The sequence below is a fragment of the Agelaius tricolor genome, unplaced genomic scaffold, assembly GCF_023055355.1.
Source record: "Agelaius tricolor isolate 1412-34295 unplaced genomic scaffold, bAgeTri1.0.p SCAF_16, whole genome shotgun sequence".
Classification (NCBI taxonomy): domain Eukaryota; kingdom Metazoa; phylum Chordata; class Aves; order Passeriformes; family Icteridae; genus Agelaius; species Agelaius tricolor.
The window spans coordinates 7,381,628-7,400,948 of NW_027269276.1; the positions used below are offsets into that span (position 1 = coordinate 7,381,628).

At 48.8% G+C, this 19,321-nt stretch overlaps 1 protein-coding gene across 3 annotated transcripts in view; it reads right to left on the bottom strand.

Annotated features, from left to right (window-relative positions):
- The window catches only part of NTRK3 (neurotrophic receptor tyrosine kinase 3), a 218,569-nt gene that overhangs the window by 86,453 nt on the left and 112,795 nt on the right, over positions 1 to 19,321 (bottom strand). For all 3 annotated transcript variants that reach the window (XM_071441298.1, XM_071441300.1, XM_071441301.1), the window contains exon 12: positions 19,121 to 19,309. In XM_071441298.1, the coding sequence (XP_071297399.1) occupies positions 19,121 to 19,309 (189 nt within the window). The remainder of the gene's footprint in view (positions 1 to 19,120; positions 19,310 to 19,321) is intronic.

Consider the following 19,321-nt stretch of genomic DNA (forward strand, 5'->3'; position numbering starts at 1 on the left):
ACAGAGTTATTGAAACCACTGACTAATGTGCCCAGAAATGAATATCCACTGGGAAAGAATCTGGTTTGGGCTCGTGTTCCTTAATTGTTGATTAATTCCAATTATGGTACAGCTGATCCACCAGCACCACAGATCACCACATCAAAGAGCCAACCAGTAAAGGAAGCCCCTGAGTTAGAACAGCAACAGCTCTGTTTCAAAAATTCCTTTTAGCTGGAAAGTGCTTCATAAACATTAATTTGTTATGCCTCACTGACTCCCTGGGGAGGAAGGAGCTGTTATATTTAATACACAGGCGGCAAAACGGTGTCGCAAAGCAGGACCACGTTTTCTCCAAGGTCTCCAAAGGAACCAGTGCCAGTCCTGAACATCCAACAGGGAACAGCCTCAGCTCCCATCCTCTGCAGGAGCTCTGGGCTCTGGAAGGGACAGAAGTGCTTGGTAAAGCCAGAGGGCTGGGATATCACAGCAGACATCAAGAAGAGACACAGATGGTGGGCAGGACTGCACACAACTGCTGCAGCCTGCAGCTGGGACCTCCCCAGCCCAGGCAGTGCCAGGGATGCTCTCCTGCTCTTCAGAGGGTGGGAGGAGCTGATCAAGGCCCAGAATAAATCCTTGCTTGTTCAAGTCTCTTTACTCTGCCATCTGCTCCAGCAGCACCTTATGTCATCTAGAAAGGCCAAAGCTGCCCTCCAGGAAGCCCAGGAGCTGTACAAGCCCGAGAGTCTGAAGTGTCAGGAAGAACATCCTGTGGGAAAACATGATTTTGTGGAGTTTACAAACCGAGGATGGAAACTGAGGAGCACAGGAGATCTCAGCAGGAAAGGAGGCACTGAGCACTACAGAGGAGCTGTAAATGGGAACAGGAAGAGCTGAGGGCTAAAACACAGCAAGAGCAGCAGGGAGTTTCGAGGAACAAGATTTTGTTGATTTTTTTAGGCTGTTTGGATGCTGTGTTGTCCGGAATTATTGTTCTTTGTCTGTGTCTCTCCAATGCTGCTGCTCTGTTGATTTCTTTGGAAACAAAGCTGCCACCACAGGTCTTCAGCTCTTGATAATTGCCCCAATAGATGGTTCTCAAAATAAGTTCTCTTCTGCACCAAAATATGTCAAAGGGTGTTATTACACTTCCCAAGGGAGAGCTCCCAGCTCCAGATTTTGTTTTGAGACCATGTCTTGGTATCTTTCAGTATTTCACAAGCTCTAAAACACACACCCCAGGGCACAGGGAAGGCTGTGCTCTCCCAGGGGAAGACAGAAAAACATGGGTTTATGCTGATACTACAGAGCTCCTGTGGGACTATTTGGATGGTGCCAACCAAACGAGTGTCTGGCATTTGTGGCAGCCTTCGTTCTGCAGCAGGGGCTCTGCTCCCACCAAACACACATGAAACGTGGTAGGTTTTTGCAAGAGAATGTATGAAATGCCTGGAAAGTTCCTTTCAGCCAGTAAAGCACCGATGAGGTGAGTGAGGAGCCCTTTTGGGGGCTGCTGCTGTGCGAGGAAGCCCTCACTCCACCCCAGAGCAGAGGGTGAGCTATGCAGAGTGGGGAAGGTCTGGCACGGCACAGCAGGGCAGCAATTCAAGATCTAAGCCCAAAATGTGTGTCTGCTGTTGATTAGGGGTCATCATTCAAAGGAGGGAGGAAGGATCAGGAATCCTTTCTGGCAAGCTTTTTCCAGCTAGTGGTCTAGCTGTGAATTTTTGCTCAAGCAATCAGCTCTGAGCTTAACAAACTACACATCTGCCAGACCCTTCTCTGCCCCATTTTCATTCTGGGTCTGCAAATAAGTCTCCCTCTCTCCCTTCTTCCTCTCACATCAACTCACCTAAATGCACAAGGCATTTAAAGCACTGGAGCCCAACCTTATTTCACACCACGTCACTCTGTGCAAGCCTTTGTGTGTCTGCCCCACTTGGGCCATTGGCATGTGCTGATCAAACATCAGCAGAGATGGGGCAGTGAAGGGGCTGAGCTCACAGGCCTCCAGATGGGGAGGCACTGCAACATGGAAACTCCTGGGAACACAGCTATCCAAAACCTATTTTCCCTCCATTGAAGGCTTTTATGCTTGAGAAAGAGGAAAACAACTTTACTAAAAAATAAGAAAAATAAGTCTTTCCTCTCCTCCATCATCAACAAAAATCCTACTTTCCACCACAGCTAGGACATCTCCCCCTCTATTTTAGCTGCTCCTTGAAGCAACAACTCCTGACACCATGACTAAAACACAGAAGAACATACACCTCTAACAGCACCTCCACGTTTGCACATGCAACTAAACGTGAGAGATCACAGCCCAGAATCCAGCCTCACTCCCAAAACCAGCCTGGGTGTGCCTGAGTGTGCCCGGGTGTGCGCGAGTGTGTCTGAGTGTGCCCGGGTGTGCACGGGTGTGCCCAAGTGTGTGCGAGCGTGCCCGGGTGTGCACGAGTGTGCCCAGGTGTGCCCAAGTGTGTCTGAGTGTGCCCGGGTGTGCGCAAGTGTGCATGAGTGTGTCCAATTGTGCCTGGGTGTGCATGAGTGTGTGTGAGTGTGCACGGGTGTGTCTGGGTGTGCCTGAGTGTGTGCAAGTGTGTCTGAGTGTGTGCGAGTGTGCACAAGTGTGCCCATGTGTGCACAAGTGTGCCCGAGTGTGTGCAGGTGTGCCTGAGTGTGCCTGGGTGTGCCCAAGTGTGCACAAGTGTGCCTGAGTGTGCACAGGAGTGCCCAAGTGTGCGTGAGCGTGCCTGGGTGTGCACGAGCATGCACAAGTGTACATGAGTGTGTGTGCGTGTGGACAGGTGTGCCCAGGTGTGTGCAAGTGTCTGAGTGTGTCTGAGTGTGCACGGGTGTGCCTGAGTGTGCGCAATTGTGCCCAAGTGTGTCTGAGTGTGCCCGAGTGTGCAGGGGTGTGGCTGAGTGTGCCCAAGTGTGTGTGAGTGTGCCTGGGTGTGCGTGAGTGTGTCTGAGTGTGCCCGGGTGTGCCCGAGTGTGCATGAGTGTGTCCGGGTGTGCCCGGGTGTGCGTGAGTGTGTCCGATTGTGCATGAGCGTGCCCGAGTGTGCATAGGTGTGCGTGAGTGTGCCCGATTGTGCATGAGTGTGCCGGAGTGTGCCCGGGTGTGCGTGATTGTGTCCGAGTGTGCCCGGGTGTGCATGAGTGTGTCTGATTGTGCGCGAGCGTGCCTGAGTGTGTGCGAGTGTGCCCAAGTGCGTCTGCACAGAGGAGCCCAGGCTGAGCGATGCCCAAAGCACCATCAGAAGGCAGGAGAGCGCGCACAGACCCCGCTGTGCGTGGGACACGTGGGCTGGCGGGGGGGAAGCGTGAGAGGGAAGCAGAGAGGAGCGATGCCACAGCACGGAGCACGTGGCAGGGAGCAGAGGAGTGCAGGAGAGGGGCCGAGAGCTGGAGCTCACACGTGTGGGGCTGAGAGCACAACGGCTGCTGAACATTTACTCTCACATTACGGATTTAATGGCTTTTAACAGGAGACTTTGTAAGCGATCAGGAATTGGAACAAAAGGAGCTGGGGGAATAATTATCCTAACCAGGGGAGCTAAAGAACATGGCAAAATCTGTGCTGAGCAATCATGCTAATTAAAGGCACCCAGAAGAATCAGGATAGAAACGCCAAATGGTTTTCACTCTGCTGCCCTAATCCACTAACAGCCTCGGCACTTTGACTCCCACCAGCTGTGGGAAGGACAGCTCTGGGTGAGCTGTTTTGAAGCAATAAATGACAGAGATAAACAAGTGACACGGGGGGGGCTGGTCCCCTCTGCAGTGGAGCCTGAAGCGATGCTTGGCCCGCCAAACCGAACAGTGGCTGCTTTGCACCAGCAGCCTGGGAGAGGACCAAATGCTCTCACAGCCTCCAGCTGAGCAGAAAAGATCCCAACACGCTTCCCAGAAAGCAGAACAGCTGCTGGCAACTACCAGCATGAGGCTGAACACAGCCCACAGGCACCAGCCTGGTCCTTTTGGGCTGCTCAGCCCTGCTGTGTGACTGCCTCTGCAGGGAGCTGTGTGGCACAGCTCAGCACCCTGCTCTGGCCTGGGATGTGCTCCCAGTGCCACACCAGAGCTCTGGCAGCACTGGGTATGCTGCTCCCTCCTTTGCATAGCTTCAAGCATCACTGGGTTGTGTCTGCTCAGATTTGGCTTTCAAAGGTAAGGACATCTATGCAGGAGGCACCATCCTGATCTTCTAATGGTTAAAATTCCAGCTGGGGTTCTTGTCATCTAGCATCAGAAAAGCAACAGCTAACACTGCAGCATGGGCACATTTTCACCCAGAAATGTGGAGACTTGACAAGTGTCCATGTTGTAGAGGAACAAAATGAACACTTCTGCTTCAGCAGACTAGAAGTTTTACAGACCCAAATAAAATTTCTCATGCATTCAGCTAGTGTAAAACCCAATCAGACTCCTCAAGGAGCTGCTGAGCCTTGGTCTGATGGGGATTTCAGGGGAACATCTTCTTCAGATATACCTGAAGCCAAACAGGACATCACATGCCAAGGTAGATGGGTGCAGAAACACAATTAACAGGACAAGACACAGAGTGGTGAAATCACCCAGTGAGTACAGAGAAGTCTCTCTTTGCCCTTCCCAGCCTCCAAGAGAAGGTTCTCCTCAGGTATCTGCTTGGGTGAGGTGTGAGTCTCTCCTCCCCAGCAGTGCAGACCTGGGTTTTGTTGCAGTCACCTGCATTGGCGCAGAATGAGAGCTGTGCTGGGGAGGAGGTGGGGAGGCAGAAAAACCAATGCTAACAATTGCCATCAGGTAACAGCTTTCCATTTAAAAAAAGGTAGGTTTTTTGTTAATCAACAGGTCCATTAACATGGAGCAAATATCTCTGTAATGGACACCCGCAAGATCACAGGCTGAACTATTTGTGTGCAGCATCTTTTGATTGATTCACCCTAAAGATCATCAAGTAAATGAGAGAGGATGTAATACTTGTGCAGGAAACATTCCACAGCGGATACATTGATTGCAACACTCAGCCAGCTGCCGTGTGCCAGCCTCCTCTTAAACAGACTTCATATTTGATTCTCTGATTAAATATTTTAAAATGGAGAAAAAAAATCAGGCCTAGATTTGTGCTTCCTTCATGGAACCTGGTATTCTTCTAAGGAGGATCACTTGAGTGACCAATGTCCAGTCTCCTCCCTCTCCTCCTGTCCTCAAGACTTACAATTCTATTCTCTTGGTCCTTGTCCAGCCACAGAGACCACTGCCACTCCACTGCCTGGCTTCTTCCCACTAAATCCTTGGATCAAGACAAGAGAGCCTGTTTGGTGGCACACCTGGAGACCTATTGATTTATTCATTCAACTGCTACATGCATTTTGCTGCCAGTGCCTCTCTGACTCCTCCTCTCTCACCACAACAGATCCATTTTCTATCAAAAGCCCACTGAAAGCCCAACAGGACAAGAAAAGACAGGGCTGAGAATGAGGAATATCCTGAGACAAAAACAGAGTCAGAGAGTCCCGGACCCATGAGGAAATTAGCAATGAAACCATCAGCTGAATAATTTGCCCCAGCAGCAATCCCAGCCAGCAGGGATGGCCCTGGAGCCAGAGCTGAGAGCTTGTGCTCTCTGCAGCTCGCAAAACCAGGTTCTTTTTCCACAGACCAAATCCCAGGCTGACACCTCCTTTATGAGCTGCTGAAAAACACCATTTTCTGGACGAGCTCTGCAAAAACACAGTGACACTTCCAGTTTATGAGCAAGCCCTGCCACCGCTCACCGAGCCACAGCCTTGGAGCTGTCAGAGCCGTGCTGAACGAGAGCAGCGGGGCCAGGAGGCTGCTGGCAGCTCTGCCGAAGGGGACGTGCTCATTTCACATGCAAATGAGCCACACAAATTGAGAGCAGACCCTCCCTCTCCCCTCTGAGCTACTGGCGAATTGCAGAGGCGGAAGGCAGGTGAAGGGTCTCTGAGGCAGGTGAAACACAGCGGGACAAGGGGACCCAGCATCTAATTGGAGACAAGAGGAGAAAGCTGAGCACTCACCCAGGGCCCACAGGGAGACACAGCTAACCCTCCCCTCCCGAGAGAAGCTCCATCAAGAGATTGTCCAGCCTGTTGGATTAATGACTCCTTGAGGCTAATCAGCAGTGCCAGCACCTACAAATGAGGGCCCTTCTCTGCTGTAGCTTCCATCCTTTCTCTCCTTCAGCACCATCAGGAAAATAAATAAATAAAACAAGCCTGTAGGTCCCATCCAAGCTGAACTGCATGGGCCATTACAGCCAAGCAACAAGGTAAGTGCTGCAGGTATAGGCTCAGCTGTGGATTCTGGGCTCCTGCCTCCTCTTCCCTTCTTTTCAAAGAAAATAAAATTGAGTTTGCATTGACTACTGAGAAAATGAGACAACATTATACAGGACACGACCCTCTGCAATCAAATTAGGACATTGCAACACCATAGCCAGCATGGAGTGTGTAGTCCTGACAGGGTATAGGAATAAGGAGAATGATTTTATGCAGTAAACATTAAAAGACAAAAGGAAAATTAATCATATCAGGTCATCCATCATAACTAGAGTAAGAAATAAGTTTGAAGTGGCACAACAAGCAGCACTCCTGTCTTGGGGCTTCCCTCCCAAGTCTTTCTTGTGTTCCCACTCAAACCGGCCAGACACTTCTCAGGGCTCGTCATTAAAGACATGGCAAAAGTTGGGAAATATTTTTGCCACTTGCTGCATAACTTCCTCCCAGCCCCTTCCCCAGAGTTCTGACAGCTTTCAAGAGAGTAAAGCCACTGTCCACAGAGTTTCCAGCTGTGGCCCAAGAACAGCACGGCCCAGGGTGCTGATTTCAGGGGTGCTCAGATCTGTTTAGATACAGGACCAGGTACAGCAGCAGGGCTGCTCCTCACTGTGCCAGGACTGTGGGCATGTAGATCTGGAGCCTGGGCTCTGTGCAACCTGGGAGGCAGGTTCTGCCACCCTAGGCTGGTCAAAGCCCAGTTCAGCCAAACTCCCTCCATGCCTGTTTCACCCATCAGGCAGAGGAATATGCACCCACTGTATTCATCCTGCTAGATGTGGGAAGGAGGACACAAACCTTCCTAAACTCCTGATTTACATAGCAGTCTGTAGCAGTGGTTTCCCAACTGCATAATGAGTACATTAACTTTGGCTAAGACAATTCTCCAGAGATGAAGAGATGGAAAAAATAATCGAAACAAACTGTGATAGAGTTTTTGATTAAGCAACTGATGATCAATAAAAGTTATCTGTGGGGCACAGAGTGTTAATTACCATTCCTGTATCAAAGAAACATCTGAGCCCATAGTCCCTGCTCCACACAGCCCACAGAGTTCAGCAAGACCTGCTCCTCCTGAACTGACAAGGTGAGAATATGAGCTAGAAAGTCCACTGGTCTCACCTGCCCTTATTCCTGTAAAAAGGGTGATTGTGGAAGAAGGATGAGAAATAACCTTAAAGTGGGAAGTGGCTAGAAAGAGAGGAATGAAAAAGGTTAACAGCCTGACTCAGACTTGAGGTGGTATGTTTGGGGGGGAAAAAATAAATTGAAAAGGCATTCATAGCCTTCTCAGACAGCTCCATTTATTTAAAGAGGCCTTGGAGCTCTGCAGCTGTAGCACCAACACCTCTACAGCAGGGAGCAAGAAGCACCAGCCAGTGTGACTACCAGCTCCCTGCCACCAGTGATGCAAGGCACAAAGTGACTCACACCACATCCTGTCATTGCTATCCCCTTATCCTTCACCCCGCAATGTCATTGCAAAAAAGGTGTTAAATCTCTATAGTTCTTAATATTTTAAATTAATCCCCAAAGATTCTAAAGCATTAAAGAGTGGACTTTATAGAGAATTTCTCATAGTAACATAGCCACCTGTTTAACAGCACACAGCAGCATGGCTGCACAAGGGTTTCAGAGTGCAAGTGGAAAGGAGAGCTTCATATTAAAGCTACAGAGAAGAGACAAGGCTCAGATCAGCAGACACATAAAATATCACTACCTCCGCCTGAATTTAGCTATTTCACTGTAACTAATCATTTTGCTCTTCTAGAAATGTCTGGAGAACTGTTAGTGACCACAGGGAGCTGCTAGGATCTTTGTATTACATTTCCTCCAAAAGTTCCCTCCTCTGACAGCCCAGCCCAGCCTGCCTACAAAAGGGATTTGTTTTCCCAAAAACCCACTTAGCCTTCCTGTCCTTAGAGGGTCTAGGGAAAGCTGAGAAAAAATCAGCAGACAGGATACTTGTTCTGAAGTGTCCCACAGGGAGCAGAGGGGATGAACAGCACATTAGGATTTCTCCCCCAATTTCTCAAATTCTCACGGAACTGGGGTTTGCAATCGCCCTCTGCAGAGCCCATGTCAAGACAGATCATTAATACCACTCGACACTGAGGATCTCTTGTATTAAAAAAGCACAGCAATTACTTAGTTCAAATCTCTATATTATTAATAAGATCTATATCTATCATGGATATGGTATTTACACTGCTACGGGGAAATGTAATAAATAAGGCAATAAGCGTTTTCTTCCTCCAGGTCAAGATGAAAGTCTGCATCTTAGAGAGCAGTGCTTTCCTTGGGCAGCCAGGCTCACATCCCAGCCTCCCTGCCTAATTCCTGCAGCCAGGAACTAAAGCCAAGTTGAAAAATGACTGCTCTTCCTCTGAGCCCAGCACTCAGGTTCCAACACACTCCAATGACTGGAGGAGGCAATGCCCAGGTGGAATGAGACCTGCAAGGAGAGGTCTCTTCAGAAGTAGTCAAGAGAGCAAAGCAGAACATATTAAGACTGTAGCATGGCCCCCATGAAGGTGGAAAGGAAGAATTTGATGTAAGCTATCTGGAAAAGAGCAGGAAAAGTTCAGAACTGCCATTTTCTGGGATCATAATATGCAGCTGACAGCTCCACGGATGTGTTTATCCATCTAAACCCCTGACTCCAAAAGACTGGCTGTGAAAGGACTTCAGGTGGGGACTCATAAACATGGTCCAGTGGGCTGAACATGGGCCAGGCTGCTAGCTGTCAGCAACCTGGCGTGACCTTGAGCAAATTGATGTCTTTCCAGCTGCCTCTCCTCATCCATAAAATGGAGATGAAGATGCTCAGCAGCCCCTTGATGGGCTGGAAGGAGAAATGCCTCTTTCCAGGAAACATTGTAGATACAACATGCCAGGTTAGTTCTCCTCATTAAGAGGATAAAATCTACCCCATGCCTCAGATATTCAGCTGCCTGCTGTGCTCTCAGTAACGTTCCCCTGACATTTGGGCTCTGCTGGGATCTGGCACAAGCGCAGAACAGTCCCACTCCACCCCACCCCATCTCTGGGATTTGCCCAGAATTTATTTTTAACACAGCCTCAGTGTGAACATTTGTGTTGGGTTTGTATGAACTCATGCTGATCCCTGACTCTGAGCTCGTCTCACCCTGACTGTGCCAATGGCCAGGACTGTCGAGAGAACGGAGGGCACAATCTCCGCCACCCTCACCAGGAGCCTGACACAAGGCAGACCCAGAGCCTCCCACCTCAACCCACATGTAGGAAGGAATCTTTGGGCAGCCACCTCAGGTGGAGCCATTCCTGCTGTCCAGGGTAACTAACTTGTTCTAGAGCGTGAGACGTGTCCAACAGGGCCCTAAGCTGGGCTTAAAATGACCTTTCAAAACCATGCAGCCCCAGCTAAGTCCTTTATTTCCCTGGTTCTGGAATGTGAGCTGGAGCCATGGCCCATCTGAGAGAAGACTTGGAAGAGTGGGCTGTAACCTTCTGATTTGCCAAGCCCCCAGGTATAGCTTGAAACACAAGGTCCTTGCCCTTGCATACACCTGCTGGCCTGCACCTCCCTTGCTCAATGCTCCTCATCAATTACAGCACAGAGACACAAAATGACTGATACTTTTAATACAAAGAGCCTGTCATTTATTTATTAGCTGGCAACAGGCCCTGCAGTCCTGGATGGATGTATTATAAATCAGCTGCATTTCTAACCATTAAAAATTCATCCAATTCATAATGTAGGATGCCTATAATTTCCTTATTAGTGTTGAGTGTGAAGGATTTTTCTTTCTCCTCCCTTGGCTCTTTGCTTTCCCAAGATCTTGCTCATCTGAGGATTAGCTTGGCTTAATCCTGCAAGAGGGAGGTGGAGAGGTGAGAAGGGCTGGGAGAAGGGAGACAAGGACTAAAGAAATTTTGTTCCAGTGTTTTCTTCTAATTGCAATTTGCCATATATACTTAAGAGACTTAGCTGTCTCCTGTCACACTTATGGGAGCAAGAGAAACTGCTTGTCCTGAATTTAAGAGATGTTTGTGTTGTAGGAGAAAAAAAATTCCCTTTTATCTCACAAAGGGAAAAAAGGAGTATGGTGGTTGGACAGGGAAGGATGATGTAAAACCTGTTAAAAGTACAAGTAAGATAAGAACAGGTGTCCATACATTATAAACCAGTGCATTTAAAATAGATCAAACACATATATAAGATTTATATATAAAAAATAGGTAGGTATAGTAGCCTTCAGACTCAGTGCTCTCATTCAGTGAGAAAAAATAGGTTAGTAGGCCTGGAAGAAAGGTGTGACATTTTTACAGACCCACAGTGGTGACAAAAAACTTCAGGTGCTGCTGCAGCATCAGCAAAGGAACTTGGAATGAGCATCAGAAAAAGCTGAGTCGACATGAAAATGTAAATCATCACTTAATTGGAGTACTGCAACCCATCTTGACCAGGCTTGGCTGCAGACAGCAGGACAGCCTGGTCCTGGGTGTGGTACACACAGAAATGTTCTTGCTTTCACTGAGTCTCAGTTTGTTCCCATCTCTTAAAGAGATGTATCCAGGGAGGGGCAGGGAGAGAGGGCTTGAACAGATTCAAGCCAGGCTCAGCACTAGGTAACTTGCAGTGTGTTTAGGAATGAGTGTGCAGGAATCTAAAAATTGATTATGCAATAAACCCTGCCTTAATGGGAGACAAGCCCAGGCATTGAGAGCAATGCTGGGACTCCAATGTACTTTTCACCTCGAGATGCTTGCATACAAACCTTACATCAGCTGCACATGGAAATGGGTTTACTGGGTTCTCCAGTGGGTAGGTTCACTTCAGCAAATCACATCTTGTTCAACATGTTCAACAGTGCTTTGCTCTCAGCCACGGTGAGAAGCAGCTGCTTCAGGTCAGGGCTTTGGGAGCACCCAAGCAGAAGTGGAGCTTCCATGAGCAGCTTCCTTCACCCCACTGAGACACTCCTTGGCTGCACACACCAAGAGCAAGACAGACTGCAGGATGCTGCTGGACTGGAAGTGTCCAGCAATCAAAAATGACAATTTCTGCATTCTTATTATGGGCAGAAATCGTGCTCTGCTCCACCTGCCCTGTGCTGCTGGGAGCCATCCCTGTCTGCCCACCCCATCTCCTCAGAGCCAGCCACCACACAAGGCTGGGAAACAAAAGCCTCCTTCCACACAAGAAACTCCTTAGGCAGAATATTTTTTTACATGAATCTTTGCCCAGGTTTCAGGACTGAATGGGATGTTTTGGGCTGTTTAGCCCAAAAGCAGCACTAAGCACAGGTTTGATGTTCTTTAACCTCTACTGACGTGCAAGTTCTCTGCTACATTCTGGGTTGTACTTCTTGTCCCACAGGGTAGCACCACTAATAATGTTCCTACTGTATGTGTGGTCATGCAAAACTGCTCCAACTCCTAAACAATAGCAGCTATTTTAAAGTAGGAATCACAATTTAACCAGACAACGATCAAACAATGAGAGCTTCCAATCTCCAAACCAGAGAGACACTTCCTGCCTGATCACAGTGAGGCCCCACACACTTCTGAGAGATTTTAAACCTGAAAAAGAGCCTGGGGAGACTAAAAAATCTCAACACAATGTCCTTGCAAACTCTGGGAACTCCTGTTCCTTCAAGGGTACCCCATGGCCAGGTACCACAGGCACATGCTCTTTTCCCCAGGAATGCAGAAGTACCCCAGCTGCCAATCATTATAAACCACAAAAAAACTCATTCAAAAACAAGACAAATGTTTAAATGAGGGCCAAAATTAATCAATACCACCACTCAGCCCATGCACACATACACACACTAGCTATTTTTACAGTGACCCACAGCAAAATTCACACACTCCCTGAGCCATTAGGAGCACACTCCTGACACCTGGGCTGCCTGAGTCTGCAATAGCCTCAGGTGGAGCACTGTGTTGCTACCTCTTGTCTTGCAGGGATGAAACCACCCCCATGAAGAGAGCTGGCTGGTGAACAGAGCCCTGCTCTCTCTGGCACAGACACCTCCTTCAGGTTTAAGCCCACCACAAGCACAAATGGATAGGGAGAAGCACCAAGACCCAGACACACAGCTGGTAACAGAGGGAGTGTAAACCTGGATTTACCCCTGTTGTGTCCCACTCCTCTCACCCTGCCATGATGAGCCTGGACTTGTACCAGACCGTGGGTGAGTGGACAGGGACAGTGGGGTGTGTGTGGAGCCAGGGAATGCTGCAAGAGGAGTGGGAGTTCATCTCCCTGTATGAGATGAGCAGGGGGCTGGGTAGAAGGTGGAATGTCAGGGTGTACATACACATCCTCCATGAGATGCTGCATTCTTGGGCACTCTGGTCCAACCCAACAGGCACAGGGATGAGGCTGCCAGGCAAAAAGAGCAGCCTGCTGCACTAGAGCCACTCCAAATCCAGTAGGAAAACAGGTCAGGACCTCCTCTCATCTGGCTTGTTAAGTTCTTGACAGTCCACACATCATGAGCTCCCTTCCTGAAATTGCCCCAGGTGAGCCAGCCCTGCTTCCTAGCCCCACAGACATCAGGATTAAACAGTCCAGTGGGGATGCTTTTAGGCAAGGAGAAAGCAGAGTTTTGTACCAGACAATACTTCCCTGTCAAGCCCTTGGTGTCTGTATCCAGCAGTCTCTCCACAGGCTGGTCTCCATCAGCAGCCCAAAGCCACATTCTTCTGGATTTAAGGGTTCCTCTTCCTCATGGATCTCCACCACCAGGAACCAATGTATCATCACTCAGCTGTGCTGCCAGTGTCACTTCTCCATTCCAGGGCTGGAGCCTGCTGGTCCCCCTTTGATTCTGGGTGCTGGTACAAATATCTCCAGTAAACACACATTAAAGCAACAGAGAATGGATCTAAAATCCAAACAGCAGCAGGAGGTGATCTTCTTGTGCTCAAACCAAGTCAGGTGCCCATCCCATCTGGAGCAAGCAGGGCTGCACTTCAGCTCCTCCTAAAGCAGGCAGGGACCGGGCAGAGCCACGCTGCATTTCTTCCTGCATGGTACAACCACACAGACAACATCTCCAGAGCTGGCTGAGGGGTAAGGTATAGGCAATGCATCTTGCCAGCCTTTCCAGGACATCCTGAAAAAACCTCATTTCTGCAGCACCATCACAGCAGGAAGGTCTGAAGTGTGAGACTGCAACTCAAAGTGCAGGTGCAATAGGTGGGATGGGCACTCCACTTCTGCAAAAGCAGGTTGGACTTCTGGAAAATGTGGCTATTTCTTCCACTTGCTCTTTCAGGGATAGAAGAAATGATGCAGAGCAGAAAATAGCTCCAGGCAGGAAAGCTGAGAGCTGGGAAGGTTGGCTCAAGTCCCACTGTCCATGGTGTGTCTCCTGTTGGTCAGATGCTGCAGCCTGGACAAGAAGGTCATTCTGGGCACAAGGGAAGTTCAGTTCTCCTCTGGTGGGGGGACAGAAGCAGTAATTTTGGTTGCTCACACATTTCTTCAGACACCTACAACACCTGCTCTGGGAACAGCCAGCCAGAGCCCACAAGGCTTCTTCAATACCCAAATCTTTTGCAGGATGTTCACATGAAACCTTGGAGCTCAGAGCAGTTTCCATGAGAGCCAACAGCAAACCAGAAGGGAGGGAAATTTGGAGGCAGAAGGTCATTGCAGAGACCCCCGATGCCTTCACCTGTTGGCAGCTGAGCTCTGAGGTCAGGGCTCCTCCACAGCCCCCAGCCACAAGCTCAGGCTTTGCTATGAACAGCACAGGAGGAGACACAGCACAGAGCAGCAAAACACACATGAATGAGTAAACAGCTACTCACAGGTCCTCGTTAAAACCCTTAAAATACCTCACAGGAGCTGAGTGAGGAGGACAAGACTGTGAGACCATGAGAGCTCCAGCTCAGAAGAGTCTTCACCCACAAGTGCCTACTTCAGAAGAATAATGGGAGCTGGGTCCTTCTGGAGAAGAGCCTGGGGACTTCATTTTAGAGGAGACAAGAGGAAAAGAATAGTTTGGAGAAACAGCAGAGCTCTGTGTGAGGGACTGAAACCTGTGGAGCCTGGCCCCAGGCAGGGCACGGGGAAGCAGAGTGCTGCTGTCACTTCACCCTGAGCTCCACATTTATATTACATAAAAAGAATATTTGATAAATTATCTTGTCCCTGAAAAAAAAAAAAAAAAAAGGAAAAGTTTCTTTTCCACTACCAACTGTTTCAGTTTTCTTTTTTAGGCAATAAAACTACAAGCACTTATGACTTCAGTTTTATGTTGCTGCTGTTTTTGGCAAAAGTGGGACCATGAACTGACCGAAAATAGAAATGCTGCATACTTTTTATCTTCCCATGCCCAGGATGAACAAAACACACTAGGCAAATAAAAAAAAATTAACAGTTCTAAGGGTAAATATCCTTTTCATTTTAGTTCTTGAGATCTATTGAAAGCAGAGTTAAGAAAATCTATTTGTTTAAGAAATATGATTTTTGAAATGACCACAATGTTCCTTTTAAGCTGCACTGAAATAAAAGATAAAGACAGGGTACTGAGTGAAAGAGTGCTGATGGCGCTTTTATTGTGTGATTTGCCTTGTTTTTTTTCTGAAGTACTTCTTTTTAGCCGATTACCACGTATTTACAGTTAGTGTAATTATATCTAATTACTTAATTAGCATGAATACGTGTAATTACTAACTTTGAATATGTAATTATGTCAGGGCAGCCTGTAATAAATGAGGTTGAAAAAAACCCTCATTAGGACTCTAGGAAAGGACGGCTGCTCCACCCGTGTGGAGAATGCATCCCAGTCCCCAGACTGAGCCAGTCCTGGAAAACACAGCCAGCTCCAGTCCTGGCTGGCAAAATCCTCCCCCAAAATCAAAGAATTTGCCCCAAAAGTTCAGCTTCACATTACTTGTTGCGACTGAGCATCCACTGCTGGGATGCAGGTGGGGATCTACCCCCCAGATCAATTTTCTCCATCAGGGTTTGGATTTTTGTCTCCAATTTGTGTAATTCTCCAGAAGACCTGTTTTGTTAGATGAGAAATACAAGGGAACTGAACAACTCCAAAACTGTGCTGTGGCATTTGAGTAAAGCTCAAGAGATCAGATCCAAGAACTAATCTGCATCTGATGCATTGTGCTTAGAATTAATTACTACTTAATTACTATTATTAAAGTAAAATGACCTTCCAAAATGTTTCTTCTGAAACATTACCAATATTTCACCACAGAAATCTCCAGCTACTCATAATTGCAAAACTTGAATTTTGGGAATTCAAATCCTGAACTTCAAGAGAGGGAGGTAACATAAGAAGCTGCTGTTACTGATGGGCCTGCCCAGAAGGACAAACAGCCACATTCTGGACAGAAATGGGGGTAGACTGGATCATGTTTTGCATCACCAAAATGTATGACCATTGGCTGATGTTATGTAGCCCTAAACTCCCATCCCCATCACTTTCTCTGCCCGCTGTGCTTGCCACAAGTCCCATTCTTCTCTTCTATCTGTTTATTTCCAGATATAGAGGTGCAAACTCATCACAACCTGTTGCTCTTTGCCAAGCAGATATGAACTTGGTTTCCCTTCCATGTGCACAAGATCAGGAGAAAAAGGCAGTTTTAGCCTATTCTTCTGAAACCTGCTTGTGGTTGGACTGTTCACGTTGCCAAACTCTTTTCTTAACCCTCCAGGTAGGGCCAAGGACAGCTGAAGTAAGGACAGGATGCAAATCCAGCACGGCCTGGAGTTAGAGCACAGAGATGGGGAAGCATCTTCTCAACAAATAAATGCTTCAACATGAGAAAACACAGAGGTGCTGGTGTCTTCCATGGCTCTTTGAGAACCCCTCACCCAGGAAGGGAAAGAGAATTCTGAGTCAAGCTTGTTCCCCCTCTGCACTAAGTCAGGCAGTAACAGAAAGAGGGTGAGACAACTGCAAAAATCCCAGAAAGGCAGAAGTGAGGGCTGGTTCCTGTGCCACTCATCCCACCAACACAAGGACAGCACATTCCCAGTGAAGAACAGGTCTCTGTCTCCTTGGGGACACATTGAGAAGAAGATCCCATGGGACAGCACAGCACAGAGGGAGCGAGAGGCCTCCAGCTCCACGGGCAGGGAGCTGCTCTCCATATCTCAGCTGCAATTCCATTATGCAGAGCTAAGTGGCTGGGAATAAACATCCCTCATCCCTGCGTGATAAGTGATGCTTGCTAGTATGGAGGGTGACAGAAATCTATATCACATCAATGTACTATTAATACTGCATTAAGCACACAGAGTTTGCTCCCCTCGCTGCAGCACGGCACTGGGTATCAGCATGTCCTCCACCCAGGCAGCATCCAGGAGCACTGGGGTGCTTGCAGGAGGAAGGAAGGAGAAAAGCTTCATGCTGGAGAGGGAAAATGCTTGCTGAAGATGTTGCTCTAGCAACAGCTCAGTGCAAAGGAGAGATGCTGGGTGTCACGGAACACCTTTGCTCACAGCTGGGCAGCAGCTCTGGGGGAGGTGGTGGAGTGAGGAGTTTGCATCTGTACAGGCTCAGCTGGGCATAGAAGCACTCCCCAGCCCAGAGGAGCTCTCTTTAGAAGTGACAGCAAAGGGAGAAGTGTTTGTGTCCAAGCTCTGCACAGGGGAAGGGAAAAACCCTCCAGCATGACAACCACGGGGAGAACAGGAGCAACAAATATTCTGCAGCCCGGGCTTATGTTGAGTAGAGCACATCAGATCAAACAAACCCCTTACAGCAAAAGCTCCCCAAAGCATGGTTAATTTAATAGGTGAATTATGAAACTTTCCAGCCTCAAGCAAAGCCACCAGTAAAGTCAGAAGTTTTTGACCAAGTTAAAGCCTGGGGACTAAAATACAAAACACACACCAAATTCAACTCTGCCTGAGGAGTCAAGGTTTTGCCCCATGAATGACAAATCTAAAAATATTAGGGTTTTCAACATGAAAGCACCCATCTGTAGTTTTCCTCTTATTATCCCCCAAAGGGAGTAACAGTGTTGTGGGGTTTGGTTTCAGCCCCACTGCCTTGCAGTCCTGGAGAACCTGGAGCATTCCCTCCTGTGGCACCCTTCACAGAGAAGCGCCTCCAGATGCCACCCCAAGCATCTCTGTGAACCCTTCAGATCCTACTCAAACAGCCCCGTGAAGCTCTGAGGTCAAATCCTGCTGTGAGTGACTTCCCCTGCAGCCCATCCAGCTCTGACAAGTCCCACAGGGCAAAGGCTCAGAGCAAAACTTAATCCTTTGAGGTTTAAGCTCTGCTACAGCCTCAAGAGCACCCACATCTTGCAATGGTCGGCATGCAGATTAAAGAGATCTGAGACAGCACAGCAGGGAAAGGAAGAAAATGTAAAGCGGGGGAGCCCTCCCTCCCAAGCCATCAGAGTTTGTAAATCATTTTGAGATGAGGTGCTATAAGAAATGTAAAATATATAATTAACAGCACAGAAAAACCATGCTACATTCAGCTTCTCCACTCCTGCCTAATCACCGCCCTCCTCCTCCCCTCTCTACAAACAGACCAAATTTAGCACATTGAAATGAAAATCAAGGGAAAGCCAGGCACGTTCTTTGGGTACATCCCATCGCTCTGGCAAATGAAGGCCAGTGCTAAGGGCTTGGGCACAAGCCAGCAGGACCCACGAGGGTGCACAGTGGGGGCTGCCCAAGGGATACCTCCATGGGAGCAGCAGCTGCAGCTCCCCCTCCCCTGATGGAGGCCAGGAGCAGCGTGCTCCGGCTGAGCACTCAGTGCCACATGGCTTCCTGCAGGCTGGGAGATGGGCCTTCTCCCTGTCTGCAGAGGCTGAGGTCAGTCTCCTGCCCCCGTGAGTCAGTAGCAGCCAAGGGAAGAGCAGAGGTGACATCAGCACAGCACTCCCTGCCTCTGGCTGGGCCACAGAGATAGCCCAAGCTGAGGGCCTTTCACCTTTTGTTTTGCAGGGTCTTTATTCTTCCAGTTCTACCTGGAACCAAGACACACCAAAAGGATGCAAAATAGCAAGAGAGGAATGTTACCCAAACCTCCTGCATTGCTCAGCTTGCATGTCAGAGCTGGTAAGAGGCCTGGGAGAGCTCAGCTACCGCCTGTGAGCCGCATGCTGGGGAAGGCTGCATCCCACCACTCGCGTGGGAAGTGGTGCAGGACTCCCAGAAAAGCATCCTTTTACACAGCACTTTTCTTTTATGCTCAGAATTTAGAAACACAACGTGGAGAGGGACACTTGATCACCTCCTGCTAGTCTAATGAGCCCAGTTCATGAACCAAATTTATACAGGAAAGATGCAGAAGATTTACAGAAGCCCATAAAAACAAGACATCCAGCATCTAAAATTCCTGGAGACAAAGATAGCTCCAGGCATCTGCCACACCTATGCCCATGTATCCTGAGCTTCCCCCTGGCCCTTTGGGGAGCCAAAGAGGCAGCCCCATGACTGGGAAACTGCTGGAGGAGGAAGGGGAGGCAGGTCCTTTCCCCAGCCAAGCAGGGGTCACATCCATCCCCACGCTCCCAGGGGGCTCTTGCTCACACCTGGGACCTCATGCTTGGAGCTGATGAGGAAGAGCCCGGCTTGGAATGGCACTTTCAGGCAGGGGTGGGGAAGGTGACGGGTAGGTGGCAGAGGGAGGGTGAAGGGAGGTGAAGGTGAGAGTGGAAAGTCTTTTCTGGAAGCATCTACATGTATGTTGTGATTTCTGAGACCTGAGATTCACTTTGGTTTCTGGACCATACCAAGACCCACTCTCCTCAAAAACCTCCTTCTCTTCTTCCTCATCCTCTTAACCTCTCCCTCCCCGCCCTCCTTCCCCCAGCCCCCCATCCCACCCCTGAGCCCTGGTGGGGGCACTCACACGTGTCTGGCTTGTGGCAGTTGTGACCTTGTCGGAAGTACTGGGGGTTCTCGATGACGGGGATGCGCGTCATGCCGATCACCACCGTGTCCGGGCCGGCATCCAGGGACGAGGGCGTTGTGATGCCATGGTTGATGTGGTGGAGAGGGCTGGCTGAGTCCTCCTCCCCACTGATCACTGCCACAGGACCTGCAAACAGCA